The 22,033-nt window shown below is 35.8% G+C and overlaps 1 protein-coding gene across 2 annotated transcripts; it reads right to left on the reverse strand.

The window, feature by feature from the left end:
- Nucleotides 1-365: 365 nt before the first annotated feature.
- LOC114161953 (uncharacterized) lies at nucleotides 366-20,447 on the reverse strand. Of its 2 annotated transcripts, none has more exons than XM_028045654.1 (13): nucleotides 20,219-20,447; nucleotides 15,379-15,693; nucleotides 14,484-14,777; nucleotides 13,532-13,837; nucleotides 12,711-12,821; nucleotides 9,699-9,860; nucleotides 6,945-7,259; nucleotides 6,814-6,864; nucleotides 5,743-5,997; nucleotides 4,622-4,969; nucleotides 3,043-3,312; nucleotides 1,484-1,759; nucleotides 366-652 (listed from the first exon to the last, which is right to left on the reverse strand). In XM_028045654.1, exons 1-13 carry the CDS (start codon nucleotides 20,268-20,270, stop codon nucleotides 621-623), a joined length of 2,787 nt encoding a protein of 928 aa, XP_027901455.1. In that variant the 5' UTR covers nucleotides 20,271-20,447; the 3' UTR covers nucleotides 366-620. The 2 variants fall into 2 exon arrangements, with proteins under 2 accessions (XP_027901455.1, XP_027901466.1); XM_028045665.1 differs by having other exon boundaries at nucleotides 6,945-7,175; nucleotides 20,219-20,446.
- Between the last annotated feature and the right edge of the window lie 1,586 nt (nucleotides 20,448-22,033).

The following is a 22,033-nucleotide window of genomic DNA, read 5'->3' on the forward strand; positions in this document are numbered from 1 at the left end:
ACCACTTCCTGTTTCAAGTCCTCTGCCTCATGAAGTATTGCTTCATGAATTTCGAAAGCACGACTTACACCAAAATGTTGTAATACAGAATTGATCAACACAGTCCTGCAGCACTGACTGGCATTTAATAAAATAGTGCAAAAAGTTATTAACGTGACATAAGTTTGTAAATAAGCCACATTTAGCAGCCGCCACATCTCTGCAGCACCTTTGCACACAGTAATGAGCTGTTCCTGTGGTCAGCATAAAAAAAACAGAAGTATATTTTGAAACAAGAACTAATCTTCGCAGGTAATCATAACGGCTACGACTTTTGCACATAACTTTAAACACCAGAGCTGCAGAAATGACAAAACACGTCCAGGTCAACATGATTTAGTTTTTATTTTATCGTCAGCTTATTCATACAAAAATAGGAACTTTTGTGTGAAAAACAAATACAAAGTTTAGAAGTAAGAGTAAAAGACAAAAGACTAGAGATATAAATAGATCCTCATCTAACAGCGGAAACATGAGATGCAGCTGAATGTTGTAATTTTTGTTAAGCTTCAGAGGTAAATGCATCACATTAGATAGATTAGAAGGGATGTGAAATAAGGAAGCAGAGTTGTGGATCTTCTTCATGCAGAGGATGAAATTTCCTCATTGGGCTCTGAACGAGAAAAACACAGATGAGCAAACTTCCTGTTGAGTGTGGGAGTTTCTTTCTTAACTGGTCAATATTTTATTTAAGCAGCAACATTTGAGAAAAGTTTGTCTGTTACAAGAAAAGTTTCACATTATTATTATGGTTGATATTTAAAAGTGGAGTTAAAATGATAAAGTGAATAAAATATTTTAGCTGGAAGTTGAAAATTTTTAAATAAATTCTTATATTTGGAAGAGATAAATAAGAGGCTCTGCTTCCCCCTCATGCTTCATTCTAACGGTTTATCTCTGTAGTCATGCACTGAAAAAACACAAAATCTTAATCCAACTACTTTTGGTGTAGTTTCTAGTGAAAATATCTTAAGACACAACTGACCTAAAACTCACTTTTCAGCAAGATATAGGACCTTGTTTTCAGTCAATAATTGGGTCTCTGTCTCTTTAAAAACTCTGAAACTCCGCCTTCAGGAAGTCTTCCCAACATGGCTCCTCTGTTAACCCTTTAAACGTTTTTACAGCGTTTCACTGAGAAGCACCACAACACATGAGCTGTTCCACCAGGTGTTTGCTAATTGCTGCTGGCTAGTCTGAAGGAGCTGAGTGGGGGAGGAGCTATGCCTCGAAGGCGGAGCTAGGTCCACCCAGGCGTTTTGAACAGCTGAATGGTTGCCATGGAGACTAAAGGATTTCTCAAACATGCATGAAAGAAGCAAGGCAACACTCCAGGAATGTTTTTGATGAGAGAATAATATTATAACATGATGTAAAGCTCAAAAAAGTTAATTTTACGTAGCACTGCCCCTTTAAATAAGAGGTGTGCTACTGAAGGCCTCACCTGTCCATGTCCGATAAACAGGAATCTTGAGTGCTGGGTGTGTGATCTCCACACACACTCTCAAACGTTCCCTCTCGCCGTCTTTCAGACCCGTCCTCAGGTTGACTTTGTTGATGTGAAGCGCGCCGGCGGCGCCCTCCATTTCCTTATCGCTGTCCTCTTCGTCCTCCTCTGACGCGGACATCGTCCCCTCGTACCTGTCCTTCTCTCTGTCCACCTTCTCATCTATGTATTCTATGCCTTCAGTGTCGGGGTCTGTGACAGCAGCTTTTGTTTCTGAAAGAGGAATTACATACCAGAAGGGATTTCAATCTTAATCTATCGACTTTTCTGATGATTAATTTATTAATCAGATAAAAAATTGGCACATACTACAGATTTTGCTGTTTAACCACCCTCTTTTTTATATTCAATATTAGAAAAACATAAAACAATGCAAACAAACAAATAACTCAATTCCTTTTTTTAAATAAGAAATGAAACATTTTATTATGCAAAATGCAATAATATCATTCCTTTAGTAAATTTGAATAGAGTAAAGCTACAACTAGGTCACTTGAGGAAGTAAAACATATTTGTGGCCAAATGTGTAAAAGTTCAAGGGTCATATAGACTTTTACAAACAGATATTTTTACAGAGGCAGGTAGAGTACATAAAAAGTGTTTTCAAGTAAGAGTAGAACAACTTCAACATATTTTTACTCAAGTCAAAGTAAAAAGTAGCTGTACAAGAAATTACTCAAGAGGAAAAAAGTATTTGGTAAAAAGGCGACTCAATTACTGAGTGAGTAACTGATCAAAACATCAATTATTTCATATTTTAAAATTACATAATCAGATGGACCACAATATAAAATTATGTTGAAATTTTTATATTTTAAAGGTCAAAAAGAAAAGAGTCCTGCTTAATGTTTATATTACATTGCGTTATAATTGTACATTTATGAAAATATACTATATTTCTAATACAGTTTAATTAGTTTCTTATATAAAGTGGTATGATTGTGCACTTATGTACTTGTTTTTGCAATAATGATTTATGATGTGGACCCCAAGAAGAGTAGCCATTGTTTGTCAATCAGTAATGAGGATCCAAATAGACAAACAGAATGATAATTAGTCATATTAATAACACAATTAAAGTTTCACAACTTATAAAACTTATGAAAACTGCAGATTTATGTCTGGTGAATGTTTGGTTAAAACAAACATGTTTTTCATTCAGTGAAGGTTTTCACATTGGGTTGATTATCCAGAAATTTCACTTAAGAAACAGTAGCGAATTTTACTTCGCAGTAAAATCACTCAAATAAAAATAAGTAAGTAGAGCTTAGTAAAGATACCATAAAAAGTTTTTTTATGGGTATAAAAAAATCATCAAATCCTCAAATATTAGCCCAAGTCTTTTGTTTTCTTCCCAAAAGTGATGTAAGCAAAAAAAAAAAAAATAAATAAAAATAAAATTAATAAAAATAATAATAAAATATTAATAATGAAATCATGCATAACATGACTGGGACATTGTATTAGGAAGGTGATATTATATAATAGACATTTACTTATTGCGTGGCCATTCTTGCGTCTCTCCGGTTTGTCCGGTGTTCTTGGCAGGTTCGCGGACTTCTCCAGGGCGCAGACACTTCTCAGTTCTCTCTGTCCGCCATCTCCAATCTCCTCTGTCTCACTGGACACTAACGGAGAGAAAGTCGGTCCCCCGGCTGACCAGAGTAACTGGGCCTTGGGGTGACCTCCCTTCAGCAGGATGGAGAACACGCCGACGCCTTCGCTGCTCCAACAAACGGAAATCGACGGCGGAATGGTCGGGGAAGCTAAAGCAAACGGAAGGAAGTCGTCAAACGTTGAGCCTGAATCAGGACTTTTCGCTACGTTCACACAGCAGGTCTTCATGCTTATGCTACTTATTAAAACTTACCGCAACGAGATTTCTGTATAAACGGCTAACGGCCCTATAGCAACCCGCATGCGCAGAAGAAGAACGCCGACGTCACACAGCAGCGCTTTGTTTACGGAAGTAATAGTGGATTGAGCCGTTAATGGATCGATTTTAAAGTTTATTCAGCAACGAGAGCCGATAGTATTGTCACATAATCATAAAAAGAAAAATTAATTAATAGCGATGGCGTTTTGTGGAGCGTTTACTGTAATTTATGGAGGAAAGTTTGCTTGGATGTGCAGTCAGAGCCAGAGACTGGGATTCATAAACTGATAACCATAATTTTCAGTCATTGTTTACGCTCTGATTTACAGAGTCTAGTTTTTCTGGTCCATAATTAAGACACGTTTCACCTCAATCACGTAAAATTCGGATAAAATACGATATGATTCTTCAGACTGCTGATATTGTGAAAATGATATCCGAATTACCACATATGGAAGTCGCACAGATCGTTTATTTTTTTTTCTTTTTTTGCTGAAAAGGCTGGAATTAAATAATAAATAAGTAAAGAAGGCTGGTTCCGTTCTGGGAAAACTGTGGTACCTCTGGGGATGATAATGGAAATGATTTTACATAAAATCAAGAAAACCACGGACAAACCTGATAATCCTCTCCATGAGGCCGTCTGAGAAAAACTGAGTGCTACAGTCAGAAGCTTGCTCAGATTTGCTGTAAGACAGACCTCTACAGGAGATCTTCCTGCCAACAGTCACTATTTACAATAACTCTGAAGAATTTTTAATTAATATGAGTTACATTTAATTTCCCTTTGGGATCAATAAAGTATTTTTGAATTTCAAAGAAATGATCAAATAAATAAAATCATGACAAAAAGTCAATATTACGAGAATAAAGTCAGGGTATTTCAAAATGAAAGTTGTAGTATTATTACGGTTTGATTCTCATAATAATTCTCATATTATTGATAGGTTGTTACTCATAAGACTTTATTCTCATAATACTATGACTTTATTCCCACAAAACTTTTTTTCTCATAACTAAATTTGTGTTTTTTATTTTTCTTAGTTTGGTTCTAATACTCCGTCGCAGAATTAGGCCATTCAGACCGCGGTGATGAAGTTGGATATAAGTCGCATTTGGGCAAAAAATACGGATTTGGGTCACATTTGATAATGTGTGTTAATGTGGCTTTAATAACTGTAAATGTTAATATTTCCCACCATTGTCTGTGTTTCTCCAGTGTCTCTCTATCGGCTCCTTTAGGGAACAATGCTGGACTCTGCAGGTCACGCCGCCTCCTCTGTCCCTTTTCTCCTGCAGGATTGGCTTTCTCTTCAGAGTCGCTGTGGCCCTGAAGAGTCTGGGCTCAGTTTGTATGGGGCCCCACAGCTCTCCTCCCTCTATCACCTCCTCTTCTCTGTCATCCTCCTCTCCATCTCCGAGCTTCAGCCACGTGACTGAAATGTTTGGAGGGTAGAAATCTGTGATCTCACATCCCAGAGTGAAGCTCTGATCCGAGGCATGAGTGAAGCTGACAACGTCGGACACGCACGGCCTTTTGATGAAGCCTGGAAGGAAATAAATGTTGCAGAAATGTGACGTATGTTACATGTAAAGTTTCTTTTTAGCAGCTGCGTTTCCATTACAAATGTACGAAAACTTTGTCAATATTCTGCTGATGAAGAAAAAAAACGTAATTTTGCAATTGTTGGTGCTCATCATCTATCAGAGGAAACGTCGGTGTCTTATTTAGTAAGTGCCATGCTAAAAAAAATAAAATTATGAGAATAAAGTCATAATATTTTGAGAATAAATTCACAATATTACTAGAATAAAGTTGTAATTTTATGACTTTATTCTTGTTTTTTTTTCCTAAGCGTGGCCCTAACACTAAATATCTTAGAGCTCTTGAAATAAGACAAAACTATCTTGCAAGTAACTTTTCAGGACAATACAAGAGGCGTTTTGGGGAATTTCACAGAAGAGCTACGGATTCAACATATTTGAATGACAACCAACTTCGTATGAAATGTGGAAAATTGTGAGAGCTTTGGTTGCACATTGTCTTAAAAAACAAAACCGTCCATCGTCATCGTATCACTTCCTGTCGTCTTCTTTGTCGTTTCCAGCAGTAGTAACATCCGGTTGTTGATCACGTGATTCATGTGATGTGAAAAAAGTCTTTTGATACTGTTGAAAAACCAACTCATTCCAGCACAAAAACTCTTTACAGCAAAACATGGGTTTTGTCAAAAGTAGCATGTTTCTATTAAGCAACTTTTTTTCTCGTAATTTCAGTTTTTGGTAAATGGAAACGCAGCTCGTTGTCTGTTGTGGGCACCTCTAGTCTCGCGGGTGATTGGTTGCTTCAGGGCGACGTGGTGCACGCTCACCCACACCTTGGTGGCGCCCTTCTCCACCTCGCGGCGAGGAAGTTTGCACTGACTGAAGGCGGAGAAGAAGCCCTCTGAATTCGGCCAAGGCGACGACGAGGCCTTGGAAGCCACGGGGCTGAGCTCCCCGCCCTGACAGAACCAGCGGAAGGTGATGACATCCGGATGGAAATGTGTCGCCCCCACTGTCATGTTGATGACATCTGAAAGAGAAGGACGCAGCTTTGAAAACATGGGAGACTAACACACAGGATGGTACATTTAATACACAACCTGAATGTGTTTTAGTGGAACTGGTAGGCAAACACAAAGTGGGACATGATGCATTTACCTCTGAAGTCATATTTTACTCAAGTAAAAGTACAAGGTAGGCATCCAAGTCATCTTACTCAAGTAAGAAGAAAAAAGTATTTAGTAAAAAGGAAACTCAAGTAACTGATCAAAACATCAATCACTCAATATTTAAAAATTACATAATCAGACGGAACAAAATATGGAAATTTTGGCATTTTAAAGACCAAAATGAAAATATAAGTATCATAATTACAAAATAATAAAATCAGGCAAAATAAATATTTTTCCAAATCAATTTATTTTAATATAAAAATTATGACACTTTTACAAAACAGGCAGGTCTGTCTGGTGAATGTTTGGCTGCAGCATGTTTGTTCTTTATTCAGTGAAGTTACTCACGTTACATTTTACTCATGTAAGAGTAGCGATATACTTCTTAATAAAATTGTTCAAGTGAAAGTAAAAAGTACATCATAATAAAAACTAAGTAAAGGTAAATAGTTACTCTGGGTGCCAGGTATCAGTTTTGACCAGCTTCCTTGTCTGTGCTAAAAGCATTCCCACAGCATAATACTGCCGCTGTAGCAAAACTTAAAAATGGATGTTTACTGACTCAATCTGAGATGTTTTGCAGTCTAAACTCACTATCCCTACTAGTCCCAATGAAGTTTGTGGTTTTAATGTCAACGGATGTGGAGACATTTTTACATGAGGATTTTATTGACCTGGGTTATTTTCGGCCTCTGCCAGCTGTATTTCAGACACCTCTGGAGCAGCTGCGTAAGAAAGAAGGATTGTTACAAACATTTTATAAAGAAAAATTAAATGTATTTGAAGAGAAAAAAGACTTTCTTACAGAGAATAGTAAACCTCTCAGACACTCTTTCCTCCACAATCTTGTCCTTGCCCACATAGGACACCTGACATTTAAACACAGCGCCCTTGTGTAGAGAAATCCGGGGGATGAAGGTGAGAGCGGAAACCAGCTGCTGGGTCCACTTCCCGGAGGAGCGGACCGGCCCCTGCGTGTGCAGCTTGTAGTACCCGATGTCGCCTCGGGGGGTCAGCAGAGAACCTTTCTCTGAAGCTGGGGAGGTGAGAGTTAGACCGAAGGGCAGATGGATGGTGGTTAGGGGAATGGAAAGGCAGTTAAAGTTAGACCTGGAAGTTCCTATTTGCATGTAATGTTGTCAGGCGGGAGGATTATGGAGACGTTGATGAGAAAACATTACAAGTTAGACGTGCAAATATTTCACCATCACTTATTTAAAAGTTGTTACACAGCAACAACGCAAAATCTTACCAAGTATTTTTGGTCCGGTTTCTAGTGCAAATATATGACGCAGTACAAAGGCTATACTAATAAAAAACAGTAAAATAAAGTTATGAGAACAAAGTTATAAAACCACAAGAATAAAGTAATAATATTATGAGAAAAATAGTATAAAATATTACAATAAAGTTGTATGAGAATAAAGTTATACTATTCAATGACTTGAAACACGACTTTATTCTCGTATTGTTTCAGTTTCATTCTTGTACGAGTTTATTAAATTATGACTTTATTCTTGTAATTTTACAACTTTTTTCTCGTAATCCTATAACACTATTCTCGTAATTTTAAGATCTTATTCGAGTAATTCTATGACTAGTTTTTTGTAAGTTTATGACTTAATTCTTGTAATTTTATGGACTTTCTTCCACGTAATTTTATTTTATTTCTTATTGGGGCCTGGAAACATATCTAGGGCTTACAGTTTTCTGTCCAGGTGCTTCAGAGCGAAGTCATGCAACAGATAAGCTCAAGATCTCAGCCACTGACGGAAGACTCAGTTAAAACAGAGGAGGACTGAGTTGGCATTTAGAACTACTGGTGCTTTGGGCTTTATAGAACTGATTGAACCCAATCACTGTTACACATGGAATTAGTTTGGCCATTTAATGTGAAGCTTACTGATTGTTGGAGCTATTTATTCTTTATGCATTTGAATTTTGTTAGTTTATTCTTACATTTCTAGTTTTTGTATTATTTGCAGGTTAATAATTGTCAATTGTATTTATCTTTTGTTTTTATTATTTGTTCTTATTTATTTGTTTTCTAAAGACAGGAAGTGAGGTGGATCAATCCACTTTCTATAAGTGTAGGGGCCTGGTAAAGGACCAGCAGGCATTTGGGTTTGGGGCCCATGGTTTTTACCAGAGCAACAGAGCAACAGAGCGACAGAAGCAACAAAGGAAAGTTTGAACGTTATAAGTGTTTTGCTGAAAAGGAAAATAAAAGCAACCAAGATAATCAACAAGTTTGGACATTAAACGTCTTGTGCCTGCGTGAAGAATCTGGACCCCAGTACCTCATAGTGGCGGATGGAACTTTTTATTGGATGTTTGGTTTGGCCAACAATGGCCACTACATCAAGTAAAAACCTCCCCGTGGATCAAGTGAGGAACCAACTCGTGGACTAAAAGGAATAATCCCGCATTAATGGACATGTTGGATGTATGGATCTTAAGGATTACCGTCAAACAAAAGGTTTTGGATCGTCGTTGAAATCAAGCGTCAGGCCTGGATCGACACGTCACACATTCATCAAACTGGTACGTGGCAATATTGTTCAAGCCGTAAAGGAAAACGGTGAAACTACTGGAGTTTAAAGACATTGTTTCACTGCACAGACTGATGAGATGACTTTGATGTGACAAGTTGACACTTAATTGGATAAAGACGTGTGCCGACGCCCATCATGGAAATGTTTGTTCACACGAATCAACCTCTTTAAACAAAGAGACACGTTTGTGGTTTGTCCTGTGGATTCCTTGTGGATTATGCTGCTTCTAAATGTTTGAAATAATTCAAAGGATCGCTAAAAATGTCTGATGTAAAGAGCAAAGAGGATGACACTCAGATGTCGCAAGAGAAAAGAAACATCAAATTCACACAAAAGGGTTTGGAGTTTTACATAAAAACATGTCAAGAAAAACAAAGTTTAAAGTGTAAACAAGCTTCAAAATTTGTGGAGAAAATTTCCGCATTAATGACGTCACAAGAAAATGTTAAGAAAGTGTCTTCTGACTTTGTCAAGTTTATTAAATGCTATCAAGATGCAACTGATTTACATGAATCCTTTTTATGTTTGCCATTACCAGAAGAAGAAGTGAAAAGGCAATCTGTGTATTTTCAGTCCAAGGTGACGACATTCTCTGATTTTATGGACAATGTAAAGGTTTGGTTGCATGAAGCAGGAGATTCATATACAAAGCACAAACTGTGGTACCGCCACTATGAGGTACCCAGTACCTCATAGTGGCGGATGGAACTTTTTATTGGATGTTAGGTTTGACAAAACAATCGCCACTACACTGATAATTTCAAAATAAAAGCCTCGACAATTCTTACATCATGTAATTGCTCTTTTTGGCTTTATGTGACTGGTTTATCCAAAGCCCTGTTACACAATGGATTAGTGTGGCCATTTAATATGAAGCTTACTGAAAATTTCAAAATAAAAGCCTCAATACCCCTATCAGGTCAGTGTACCGCCATAGGCGGTACAATAATATTAGCCTGCATTATCTTTTTCTCTCGGGTCTGCTGCGTTTGAAGTGTCCCAACCTGTGAGCGAGGTGTCATTGATGGCGGTGTCGTTGAGAAACCACCTGGTCTGGACCCGGTCCACGCGCCGGCCCTCAATGCTCACGCTCACCCGCCCCTTTTGGCCGACGAAGACGTGCGGCGGCAGGATGATTGCTGACACAGTGAGCGACTTCTGTTTCTCTGTGGCAGGCGAGGCAGAGGAAATGAGAGCGTTAGAAAAAAAATTACGGTTCCCTCATCTGGCCTTCTCGTAAATTTGACCTATAACCCAGTGGTGTCCAAACGTTTTGCAATCAGGGCCAAAGTAATTTTATTATGCGTTTTCCAGCCACATAATAATTACTTGATTATTATAGAACAATTAAGTAATTTTATTATGCACCACAAATCTGGAAAAAACTTCTAGAAAACTGCAAAACAGCTGAAACACTTTAAATCCAGACTGAAACCAATCCTGTTTAAAGTTGCTTTTAAAACATTACAAATGAAACATTAATCAACATTCTCATGTGTAACAACGGCAGTTAACAAAATGTGATGCTTCAATTATTTTTGTGTTTTTCTCATGTAAAGCACTTTGAACAGCCTTGTTGCCGAATCAGTCAAAAATAAACTTGACTGATTGGTAAAAATGCAATATATATTAATTATGACTTAAAAGAAATGTTGGCTTTGTGAAATTAGGCCTCTGTCTCTTTAAGAGACCTCTGCTCTTTTTGAATTTCTGCTTTCAGGAAGTAATCACAACATAAATAAATATTTTTCACTTTTTAAAAATTTGACCTGCTCGATAATAAACTAAAAATGTCAAATGTATTTAAATCAACAAAATAGATGTTTCTGTTCCGAAAGTGAAGGAAACGTCAACATGGCCTAACCTGTTTCTCAGAAATGAACTCTCATTGAGAGCTAAAAGCAGTGGAGGAAATGTTTTTATTTTAAACTGACCTGTTTACCGATGCGGCTGGGTCACAGCAGCTCTAACAGCTGTTGGGTGACATTTCCTGAGTGAACGTGTGAACACGCTGCTGCAGCGGTGCAGAAGGGAATTAAGCTCTTGTTTACAGAAAAAAAAAAATCTCCCTCATTTTGAAGCATTTTTGTTTAATCTTGAAAAAGATATTTTCTCAGAAAATAATAAAAATCTGTTATATTTAAAAAAAATATTTTATGGGCTAAATAAAGACAAACAATTACTGACCTAAAAATATGTGTAGTTTTTGCAGAAAATGTGATTATAATACTTTTCTTTACTGTTTTGTGTTTTTGTTCTATTATTTCTGCTAATTTGAGACATATTGTCTTAGATAAAATCCATTAAAATAGAAAATAAATGATCAGCTCTCTTCCTTCACTGCAAAAACAGAAAATCTTACAAATTATTTTTGGTTGAGATTAATGTAAATATGAAAAAAGTTTAAATTCCACCAGCAGATTATCTCACTTATAACTTGGATAAAACGTCTTGTTTTAAGTAAAATAATCTGCTAATGGAACCAAAACTTTGCCATCAATATTAAGGAACTATTGACTTAAAACAATCTTCTATATGATGCAGAAAACTACTTGTAAGTTAGTTCTGTCTTATTTCTGTGTACTAAGATATTTGCATTTGGAACTATAAATTAATACGTGGTAAGATTTTGTGTTTTTGCAGTGCCTGACTGTGTCCCTTATCTTTTAGAAGATAAACTCATGAATTATTTGTTTTATCCAGTTTTTAAAACATTTTAGCCGTAAAAAAAGCATCACATAATGATACAGTACTCACTAAGTCCATAATGTCCCACTCAAAAAAGACCTTTAACATTTTTTTTACATTTCATCATGAGGTAACCATAAACATTTAAAAAAAAACAACTTTTCTGTGGTAAACCAACACAAAGTTGGACTTGATTGTGATGCAGGTTACAGGTTACATGCAAACTGTGACATGTTTTTATATAATCGCCTCCTGAGTTTTCACATCCAAAGACGGACATATTTCCTCCTTCAGTCAGGCTCAGTCAGATTGACTTGAAAAAGCCTTTAAACACCAATTTTTAAGTCTTTCCATAGATTCTCAACTCAATATAGGTCTGGACTTTGACTAGGGCATCCTAACACATGAATATGCTTCAATCTAAACCATCCTATCATGTCTCTGGCTGTTTAGGGTCGTATCTGTATTTAGCCCCGCTCCGTCCATCATCCAATCAACTCTCAGTACACTGCAAAAATACAAAATCTTACCAAGTATTTTTTGGTTATTTTCTAGTGGAAATACATTAGCATGTTGAAATACAGCAAAACAAACTCATAAGTAACTTTTCAGCAAAATATAAGAGCATTTTTCAGTAAATAATTCCTTAATATTGATAAAAAGTTTTAGTTTCACTTATTAAATAACCTTAATATTTATTCAATATTAAGGAATTATTTACTTACAACAAAATCCTGTTTCTTGCTGAAAAGTCTCTTATAAGTTAGTTCAAATGCACTAAAATATTTTCACCAGAAACTAGGCCATAAAATACTAAGTAAGACTTTGTAAAATCAAATGTTTTCATGGAGAGCTGAGAGATGCCGCCATAAATGAAGCTTCTTAAGGCTTTCTGTTAACAATGGCTTCGTTTCTGTCACTCTTCCATAAATGTCAGATTTGTGCTGTACACATTACCTATTCACTCATTCTCCCACTTGAGCTTTGAATTTCTGCAGCTCCTCCAGAGTCACCAGCAAGTGGTTTCTAGCTGACAAGTCAACAACAAACCCTCAAAACGTTCTGGAGTTCAGATTGGACTTGGACAGGCCTTGGCTTTGCTGGGGTTGCTAGGCAACAGCACAGATGAATGTGACTAAACAATCCGGAGGTTTTCGAAACAAAAAAACATTACGTTATTGCCAATAAAATGGCTGGATATGTTTTTTAAGTACTTGGGATGTTTTTAGAAGCAGTAGAGACACAAATGAAAGAACCAAAAACTGAAAAATGATCATTTTGAGAAACAGATTCCCTTTAAACTTTCTACATCTCAGGTTCTGACTCACCATCTCTCCTCCTCCAGGAAAAGCCGAAGCAAAGCAGGAAGACCAACACAATAGAGATACACATCATGGCCACGGATGCTTTGGCTGACTTCGTCAACACAGGAGCTTCATCTAGCAGAGGGGAAAAAAGGAAAAACTTAATGAAGAAGTACAAAAACAGCAGAAACTAAAATACACTTTTTAAAAAAATTCACATTTCAAGCAGTTCAGGATACCAGAAGAATATATATTATCTAATCTGGATGCTGCAAATAAAAGAGCCTTTCCAAGCTCAGAGATTCTCATTAAAAAAAAATCTACCACATTTTAAAAAATATTTTTTTGGCTAAATAAAGAAAATATATTTTGTATTTGCAGGAAATGTGAGTACAATACTATTTTCATACAGTTTTGTGATTTTATTCTGTTATTTCTGAAAATATGAGACATATTGTCTTAGACAGAATCCACAAAAATAGAAAGTAAATTATTTACTGTTTTCCTACACTGCAAAAACACAAAATCTTAGCAAATACTTCGCAAATATCTCAGAACTCTTGAAATAAGACAAAACTGGACTTAAAGTAACCTTTCAGCAGAAGTTTAAGTAAGTAATCTGTGAAAATAGAAAAAAATACTAAATCCACTAGCAGATTTTTTCACTTGTCTTTTTATAAGAAATATTTACTCAAAACAAGCTCCTATATTTTCCTGAAAAGTTACTTGTAAATTAGTTTTATCTTATTTCAAGAGTACTAAGATATTTGCAGTTAGAACTAGACTAAGGTGACTTGGTAAGACTTTGTGTTTTTGCAGTGTAGACCAAGATGTTGAGCTTTTACCCTGAGAATCCAGTTTGTCCAGGTCTGCTGATGTTCTGGTCGGATCCACCACCCCCGGTTGGTTCACTGCACACTCCACCGTGCCGCGCCGCCGCCTCTGCTCGGGGCTCAACGTGAAATACCGCCTGGTGGTGTAGGTCCGATTCGGGTTCTGATCCGTGGTCGGGGGGTCCGGGAGCGCCGTGCCGTTCTGGAACCAGGACACGGACACGTCCTCTGGGTAGAAACTCTCCACATCGCAGAAAAGAGTAAGAGGAACGTCGGTGGAGCGAGTCTGAACAACGGATAATCTGACAGAAGGGAGATCTGAGAAGACAAACAGAATAATCTTCAGATTCAAATTAATTTAAATGAGATGCAGAGGCGAATTAAGGCTATTGTGGGTAGAAAACAAATTTTGCCAAAAAACTAAAATATTTAGAGAATTATCTCAGAAATTTTCTAGAAAAAACACAAAAGAATTCTGAGCTCTAAAAGTCCAGAAGTTGCAAGAAAAAAAAAACATATAATTTTTGGATTAATCTAAAAAAAAAAAAAAGAAGAAAATTTAAATGTCTGAGTTTAAAAAGTAAAAACTTCTAGGAATTTTGAGATTAATCTTTAAAAAATCTAGGAAAAACATGAAAATCTCTGAGTTTAAAATGTTGACAAATTTCAACTTTTGAAAATTTTGACTTTCCAAACTGAGAAATTTTCCAAAAGTTTTTTATTTTTTTACTTTTGAAACTCAAAAATGTCAAATTTTTTCATGAATTTGTTTTTTCATAAGGAAATTCTTAACTTTTCAAACTTTCTCAAGTTTTTCCTTGAAAATTTATGAAAATGATCTCAAAACTTCAGAATGTTTTGGCAGAAATTGTACTCCTCCTTTATTTTCTATCTACAGTGACTCAAATGATTTTCATGCTAAGCTTCAGGCCATAGAACATTTTTCTGTTGAAAACAAACTCACGGGTGACGCTGAGCCGGAAGTCCAACCCGTTAGTGCTGCCTCTGTGTGACACCTGGCAGCTAAAGGTCACGTTCTGGTCGTCTTTGGAAGGGTAAAAGGTCAGATTGTTCACAGCCGTGTAGAATCCATCCGGACTCGGCTCGCCTTCCACCTGCAGCGCCGGCTGGATCACTTCTTCTTCTCTGGTCCAGGAGAAAAACACCGGCGGCGGGTAGAAGCCTCTGGCATGGCACTCAAGCTGGCTCTCTTTTTCTAACACACCCCATTTCTGAGGCACGGAGACTGAAGGGGGCGCTAAAGAGCGAAAACAATAGGGAAAGGAAGCAGACTTTTAGGGCCATGGAAGATAGAAAAAAAAAAAAAAAAAGAGTACATTTCTGTCAAAAAGTTCAGAAATTTTTCAAAAGTCGACATTTTAGAGCTCAGAAAAGTTTTTTTGGGGGAAAATATGTTAAATTAATCTAAAAATTTCAGTTTTTTTTCACAAATTTTCAACTTTTGGAGCTCTGGAATTTCCTCGTTTTTCATGAAAAATTTGGAGCCCAGAAATGTCCTATTTTTTTTTCTTTTACAAAATTTCTTGATCTCCAAATGTCACATTTTTTTCCTCACACATTTATTACCTATAGCTTGAAACTGTGCATCTTTATCTCTGTAAAATTTGACATTTCAGTCACTGAAAAATTTCTGAGTTCTTTCTAGCAATCCTTTGACTTTTATAGCCAAGAAATTTCCACGTTGTTTCTAGAAATTTCTGAGATTGTCTCAAAATTGATGAGCTTTTTTGCCAGGAATGTTCCCCTTTTTTCTAACCACAATGTCTCTAGTACACCGTTGTAGACTTGCTTCAGTTTTACAGTATGAATCCATTAGAAACAAGCAAAGTATAACATACCTAGAATACTAAATGTAACATTTCCAGAGAGCAGCTCAGTAGAGTTGTAGCTGACTGTGCATTTATAAATCCCCTGCAGACTGAAGCTGGCGCTGAGGATGGAGATGGAAAAATCCCCGTTGGTGAAATCGGAGGGATCCCAGCTGAATCCTTCCTTTATTTCTTCTTCTGCTCCATCGAAGGAGGCGACAGTCGAGCTTTCTCTCGTCCAGTCGACTCTGATCAGAGAGACGTCCATTTTGTCTCCTGGTGGGGAGAGCCTGCAGGGGAGCGTCGCATTTGTGTTCGGGTTCGCCTCGATTTCATCAGCAAACACTACAAGCAGAGCAAACACAAGCGCATCTCAATGAAGTTCATTCGAAAAGGAAAACTCATGTCGATAATTTCACAGAGCGATGCATTTAAGTTATTAGTTTTGTAATAACTTAGAGGTAATGAAACACAAACATTCAGTTTATCTGAAAACTTGAATATTACATAAAACAAGAAATGGACTTACATAGCGCTTTTCCTGTCATTTTGACCACTCAAAGCGCTTTGCACTGGAGTCACATTCACCCAGTCGCACTCACAAACACACTGATACACAGATCAGTAGGCAATTTGGGGTTAAGTGCCTTGCATCCTTCCACATGTCGATGTGGCAGGAGGAAGCTGGAATCAAACCTACAACCTCTCGATCACAAGACGACTACTCTACCAAAGAGCCACAATCGCCCAAAAAAAGTAAGTATCTGAGAATGTTAGTGGTGGAATGTTAGTTAGTGGAAAGTTAAGTGGAAGGAAAAAAATTCCAGGAAGTTACAATATTACCAAAAAGCCCAACAAACAAGTAGGGTAAGTATCTGAGTATGTTAAAGGAAAGTTGAGTGGCAGGAAAAAGATCCATCAAGTTAGAATATTACATAAAACCAATAAAAAAGTAGGTCATTACTTAAATGGTTGACTGTAATAACTGAGTACGTTAATGGAAAATTGAGTGGAAGGAAAAAATCATAAAGTTACAATATCACATAAAACCAATTTAAAGTGATTTAAATTTAATATATTTTGGCCAACTGAGACAGTGTAGTCTTTGTCAATGTCGATGTCAAATTTATTTATATAGCACTTTGAAAAACTACAACAAAGTGCTGTACAAAAATGATAATAAACTAAGTTGATAAAAAGAAAAATAATACAAGAAAAATATATATATGTATAATGTTAAAATAATAAGAGTAATAATAACAAGTAAACAAAAGTGTCCTGTTTGCCAGGTAAGATGCGTTTGACGCTGCCTGTGGGTCAGGAGAGGCTTAACTCAAGTAATGTGACAGTTTCTGTCCATATGCAGATTCTTACATCACCAACTCCAGCTGCTGTCCAGACCTTTTGGGTCTCCCCAAAACTCCTAAATGTGCTTTTTGTTCCACTTTTATTACAAAGATTCACTTTACCCACCACACCTTTCCTTCCACTCAACTTTCCATCAATATACTTAAGAAAATCATCCTGTTCACATTCAGTTTCTCTAACAGTGATCTTCGTGACATAGTAACTTATTTTTCTCAAGATTGCAATTTTCTAAAATGAAGTCATATATTTTAAAACTAAAATAAAAGATTATATATCAGTTTCACATTTAATTACTGAAACAAAGTAATTTCTAGACGGTATTCTAGTTAACCGAAATGCAAATGTTTCTGTTTTGTTTTATATATTTCTTGTAATATTCTCTGCAACAGAAACAAGAAGAAGGAAGCGAAAAAACTCATAGGAAATTATTACATTTTCTTCCTGGAATGAAAAATCCCGTGTGCATTTGAAAGCAACACCGAATTTAAACAAACACTTTTTAAATCAAATCAGCCTTGGAACCTGGACTTTAACACAAATAGGCTGATTTTTATTTTATTTATCGCTCGTCTCCAGACTCTAGTGTTATAGTTTCATTCTTTTCCTCTCTAAAGGTAAATCAGTAATCGCAGTATAACCCACTCTCAAAGAATCGGCGTAAATATAAAGTTTTCTAATCGGCTTAATTAGTAACCTACACAATAAATACTTGCATGCAGATACGGCACCAAGTTACACAAAACTTTCCACACTAAAGGTTTTATGTTTCACCTCCTTAGGACTGAATGATGCCTATTTGTTGCTCACAGGTGCAAATAAGGTGAAGTAGTTTCAACCTCAGCTGCAATCAATCATGTTGAAAAAGTTATTTTCCACACTGAGGCACAACTGGGAACTTTTTTAGCTTAAGTCAATAATACTTCATGAAAATGTATGAGTTCCACTTACAGATTACTTTTACCTACAACAAGATATTTTCCCCAGGTTATAAGTGAAATAATCTGCAAGTGGAAATAGAACTGGGTTGCTAGGTAACAGGGTTGGCTTGGCTGGGGTTGCTAGGTAACGGCACCAGTGGAATTAGAATTTTTCATCAATATAAGGAATTTTTGAGTTAAAACAAGCTTATTTTCTTGCTGAAAAGTTACTTGTAAGTTTGTTTGGTCTTATTTTGAGTGTACTAAGATATTTAGTACCCTCTAGTTTTTATTTACAGTAGAAACTAGATCAGAAATAGTTGGTAATATTTGTGTTTTTGCAGCGTTTCCGTCCAGGGAGTCATTTGTTTTAAATTGGCACACTGCAAAAACACAAAACCTTACTAAGTAGTTTTGTTCTAGTTTCCAGTTTAAATATCTTACACTTGAAATAAGACAAAAGGAACTTACTGCAAGCCTTTTTAGTAAGATTGATTTAAGCAAATAACTTCTTAATATCGATGGAAAAAGTTCTAGTTCGAGTGAGCCGTTACCTAGCAACCCCAGCCAGGCCTCGCCCGTTACCTAGCAACCCAGTTCTAGTTCCACTTGCAGATTATTTCACTTATAACATGATATTTTCTCCATATTATAAGTGAAATGATCCATCAGTGGAACTAGTATTTTTAATCAATATTAAGGAAATTAAAACAAGCTCTTATATCTTGCTGAAAAGTTACTTGTGAATTTGTTTCATCTTATCTTCTAAGATATTTGCACTAGAAAATAGAACAAAAATACTTGGTAATATTTGTGTAGAACAACCTGTTTTCAGATTCCAATCTGTGATCAATTTATTTTTATTTAAAAATAAATACATTTATTTTTAAATAAAAATAAATGTATTTATTTTTTTTAATAAAATTTTTTTTAATTAATTTTTAATTAATAAAAATTAATTTTTATTTCTTATTTAAAATGTTTAGCAAGGCCTCTGGAGGTGAGACAAGCCCACAGCATCATAGGTCGTCTGCCGTACATAAAGGTGTTTTAGTTTCACACTTCACCCATCTGGAGTGTTTTGTTGCTAAAAAGCTCAATCTTGATCTCATTTGACCTAGTTAAAGCCCAAGTAGCGTTCTTCAAAAACTCCATATGTTAATGTTTGTGATGGTAGGACAGAAAAGGTTGCTTTTTTTTTTTTTTTTAGGAAAATTACTAATGTAATAATGTATTTGAACTGGAAATTAGAAACTAGACTGAAATACTTGTTAAGATTGATATTTTTTACAGTGCAGAATAAAGTTGGGTCTTCATCTGGTCTCATTTATCAGTTATTTAAAATTCTTTTTAAAATTCTGAACAATTATTTCTTCATCTACTTTTGCCAGATTAAACCTCAGATTTTTCTTAATTTTCTTTTCAGTCACTGCAGCACAATATTCATTTATTTTGCACACCTTTGCTAGGATTTCCAATAAACGTGGAAGAACATTGTACCCAAAAGCTGTTATATTGTTCTATGTATTATTTTAGTGAAGAATTTTAAAAAAAAGCTAAATTTTTATTCTTAAAATAATTCAGTTTTTAATGTTCTACTTATCCTGCAGCAGGAAGAGTTGGCCACACTGACAATCATTTTGTAAAAACACAGCAGACATCACCAGGGAACATGTGGATAAAAATTAATATAAGGTCCTAGAAAACATTGTTACAGTGCCTTACATACAGACTCTTTTTATGCTTTTTCGACATTTTTCCCACTTCCTTGTCCTCTTTTTTTATCAATATTATCAGAATCAGATCATAAATAAATAAATAGTGGCAGTACTTATTGCAAAAACTGCAATATCGGTGCTGATACACTGCAAAAACACAAAATCTTACCAAGTAATTTTGGTCTAGTTTCTAAAGCAAATATTTTAGTTCACTTAAAATAAGACAAACTATCAGAAAAGTACTTTTTCAGCAAGAAATAGAGGTTTGTGTTAAGTAAATACTTGCTTTACATTGATGAAAAAGTGGTAGTTGATTTGTTGATTTTTGTGTTCTTAGGACATAAAACACTTTGAACTGAATTGTTGCTGAAATGTGCCATAGAAAATTATTTGATTTGGCAGATAAATTAACTTACTGCATGGGAAACATGTCTTGTTATAAGTGAAATAATAGAACTAGCAATTTATCATCAATATTAAGAAATTATTGACTTGAAACAAACCTCTATACTGTGCTGAAAAGTTACTTTTAAGTTAGTTTGTCTTATTTGAAGTGCATTAAAATATTTGGACTAGAAACTAGGCCAATAATACTTGGTAAGATTTTGTGTTTTTGCAGTGTATGCATTCAATTAATATAATTTTAACAAATAAATCTACATTTTTCTACTTTATCATCATTATGCTTGAATGTACACCACTTTAATATTGCATGATTACAATATTACAAAGCATAAATTCTCTCAGAGTGAAAACAGGAAGTAAAACTCTGTTAAACTCTTACAAACGTCCAGTTTGAGCTGGAACCTGCAGATTAAGCGCAGGATTATCCATGCAGGCCTGAGTGCAAGAACACACAATACTCACCAGGCTTTACGAGAGCCAGGAGCACAGCGAAGACGAGGACTTTACACCGCATGGTCGGGCTTGTCTTCTCTCCAGGTTCTTATCAACAGGTCCGTTCTGCAGGCTTCTGCATATATAGAGGTGACAGTGGGCGGGATCGTCCCAAAGGAACAAGAAATATTGTTCCTGGGCCTCACAGAGAGTGAAAGGAGGCTTTTTGATATGTGGACGTTCTTCCAAATAAAGGAGGAAAGAGGGGAAAGATGTGCGGAGAAGCACAAGTGGAGGAAACGGGTCACTTAAAATTCACACGGGCCGGAGTCCAAAGTTTTCTGGGGGGCTGCTTGACATTGGTGCAGTGTTGCCGCGAACAAACGGAGAGTAATTCCCACTGAGCTGGTGTGGGCAAACACTCAGCCGACACTACAGTGCTTTTCTGAGAGAGCAAAAAGTTACATTTAGGAGAGAAAAGGAGGTTCTGTTCTCCTTCACAGAGATTAGTCCCGGCCGTGATGAGCTCCTCACAGGGTTAACGGCTGGAGGAAAATCTAACAATTCACCGGCTTAATTAGATGTTTATCTGGTTTCACTCTGGATATTGAAGCTATTAGGGCCATTATAGAAAGAAAAAGGAAAATATGAGGAGTACCTTTACACCAAAACCCAGTAATTTTGAGCCCCAACAGTTGAAAATTGGCAAGAATTTTTTTTTTTTAGATTAAGCTCCGATATTTTCTAGAAAAAACTTGGGAATTGTTGAAACTCTGAAATGTCCAGGTTATTTCCCTACAATAAATACTCTTGAGATTTATCTCAAAATTTGAGATTTTACTTTTGGGATTCAACATTTCAGAGTTTTCTCCTTGTTTTATTTTTTTTCTCAATCTTAGATCAATCTTAAAATTTCTCATAGCCCAGAGTTCAGACTGAAGGTGATGGTTTAATCTATATTGATCGGTAAATCGAGACGCCGAACAAATCCGCCAATCGATCTCCTGCTCCACTTTTACTCATTCCCGAAGAAGATGGGAAGAGGAATCTAACAAAAAAGCAACCATCCTATTAGGTAAACCTTGCTATGACGGATTGTTTGGGCCACTTTAGACAGAAAAAAGAGGAGAAAATGTCCCCCCAAAAACTCAGACATTTTGAGATTAATTTCAGAAATTTTCATGAGAAAACAACAAAATTTTTGAGCAACAAAAGTAAAAAAAATTGGGAAGAAAGCAAAATCTAAAATTTTGAGATTAATCTCAGACATTTTCTTGAAAAGACTTGGACATTTCTGAGTGAAAAATGTTAAATTTGCTAGAAAAAAATATATAAAAAATTAGAATAAATTCAGACATTTTCTAGAATATAAATATTTTTTTAATTTCTGAGTACGAAAACTTAAAAGTTTGATTAAAAAAAAAAAAAAAGAATTAGAAATGTTCTCAAAAATTTTCCAGAAAAACCTTAATATTTCAGAGTTTGAAAAGTTGAAAACTTGCCACAAAACATTCCAAAATTTTGAGCCTAATCTCAGAAAGGACTTCAAAATCATTGGGAAATTTCTGAGTTTGAAAAGTTAAAAATTTGCTAGAAAGATATAAAACATTTTAGAATAATCTCAAAAGTGACTTAGATAGCATTAGGAAATTAATGAGCTTGAAAAGTTAAATTTGCAAGAAAAAAATCTGAAATTTTTTAGGTTAATGTTGGAAATTTTCTAGAAGTTTTACATTCCTGAGTTTAAAAAGTTGAAAATTTCTTTTTTTAAAAAAACATCAGAAATGTTGAGATTAATCTCAGAAATTTTGTAGAGGAAATGTGGAAATTTCTGAGTTTGAAAAT

This window comes from Xiphophorus couchianus, chromosome 2 (assembly GCF_001444195.1).
Source record: "Xiphophorus couchianus chromosome 2, X_couchianus-1.0, whole genome shotgun sequence".
In the NCBI taxonomy this organism is placed as follows: Eukaryota; Metazoa; Chordata; class Actinopteri; order Cyprinodontiformes; family Poeciliidae; genus Xiphophorus; species Xiphophorus couchianus.

Excerpts from the sequence above, each read along its gene's own strand:
- LOC114161953 (XM_028045654.1), bottom strand. The coding sequence starts at position 20,270 with ATGCGGTGTAAAGTCCTCGTCTTCGCTGTGCTCCTGGCTCTCGTAAAG. Across the intron at positions 13,838-14,483 it reads CTTCCGGCTCAGCGTCACCC|ATCTCCCTTCTGTCAGATTA; the intron begins GTGAGTTTGTTT and ends TTGTCTTCTCAG. Across the intron at positions 5,998-6,813 it reads AGAGGCCGAAAATAACCCAG|ATGTCATCAACATGACAGTG; the intron begins GTCAATAAAATC and ends CTTCTCTTTCAG.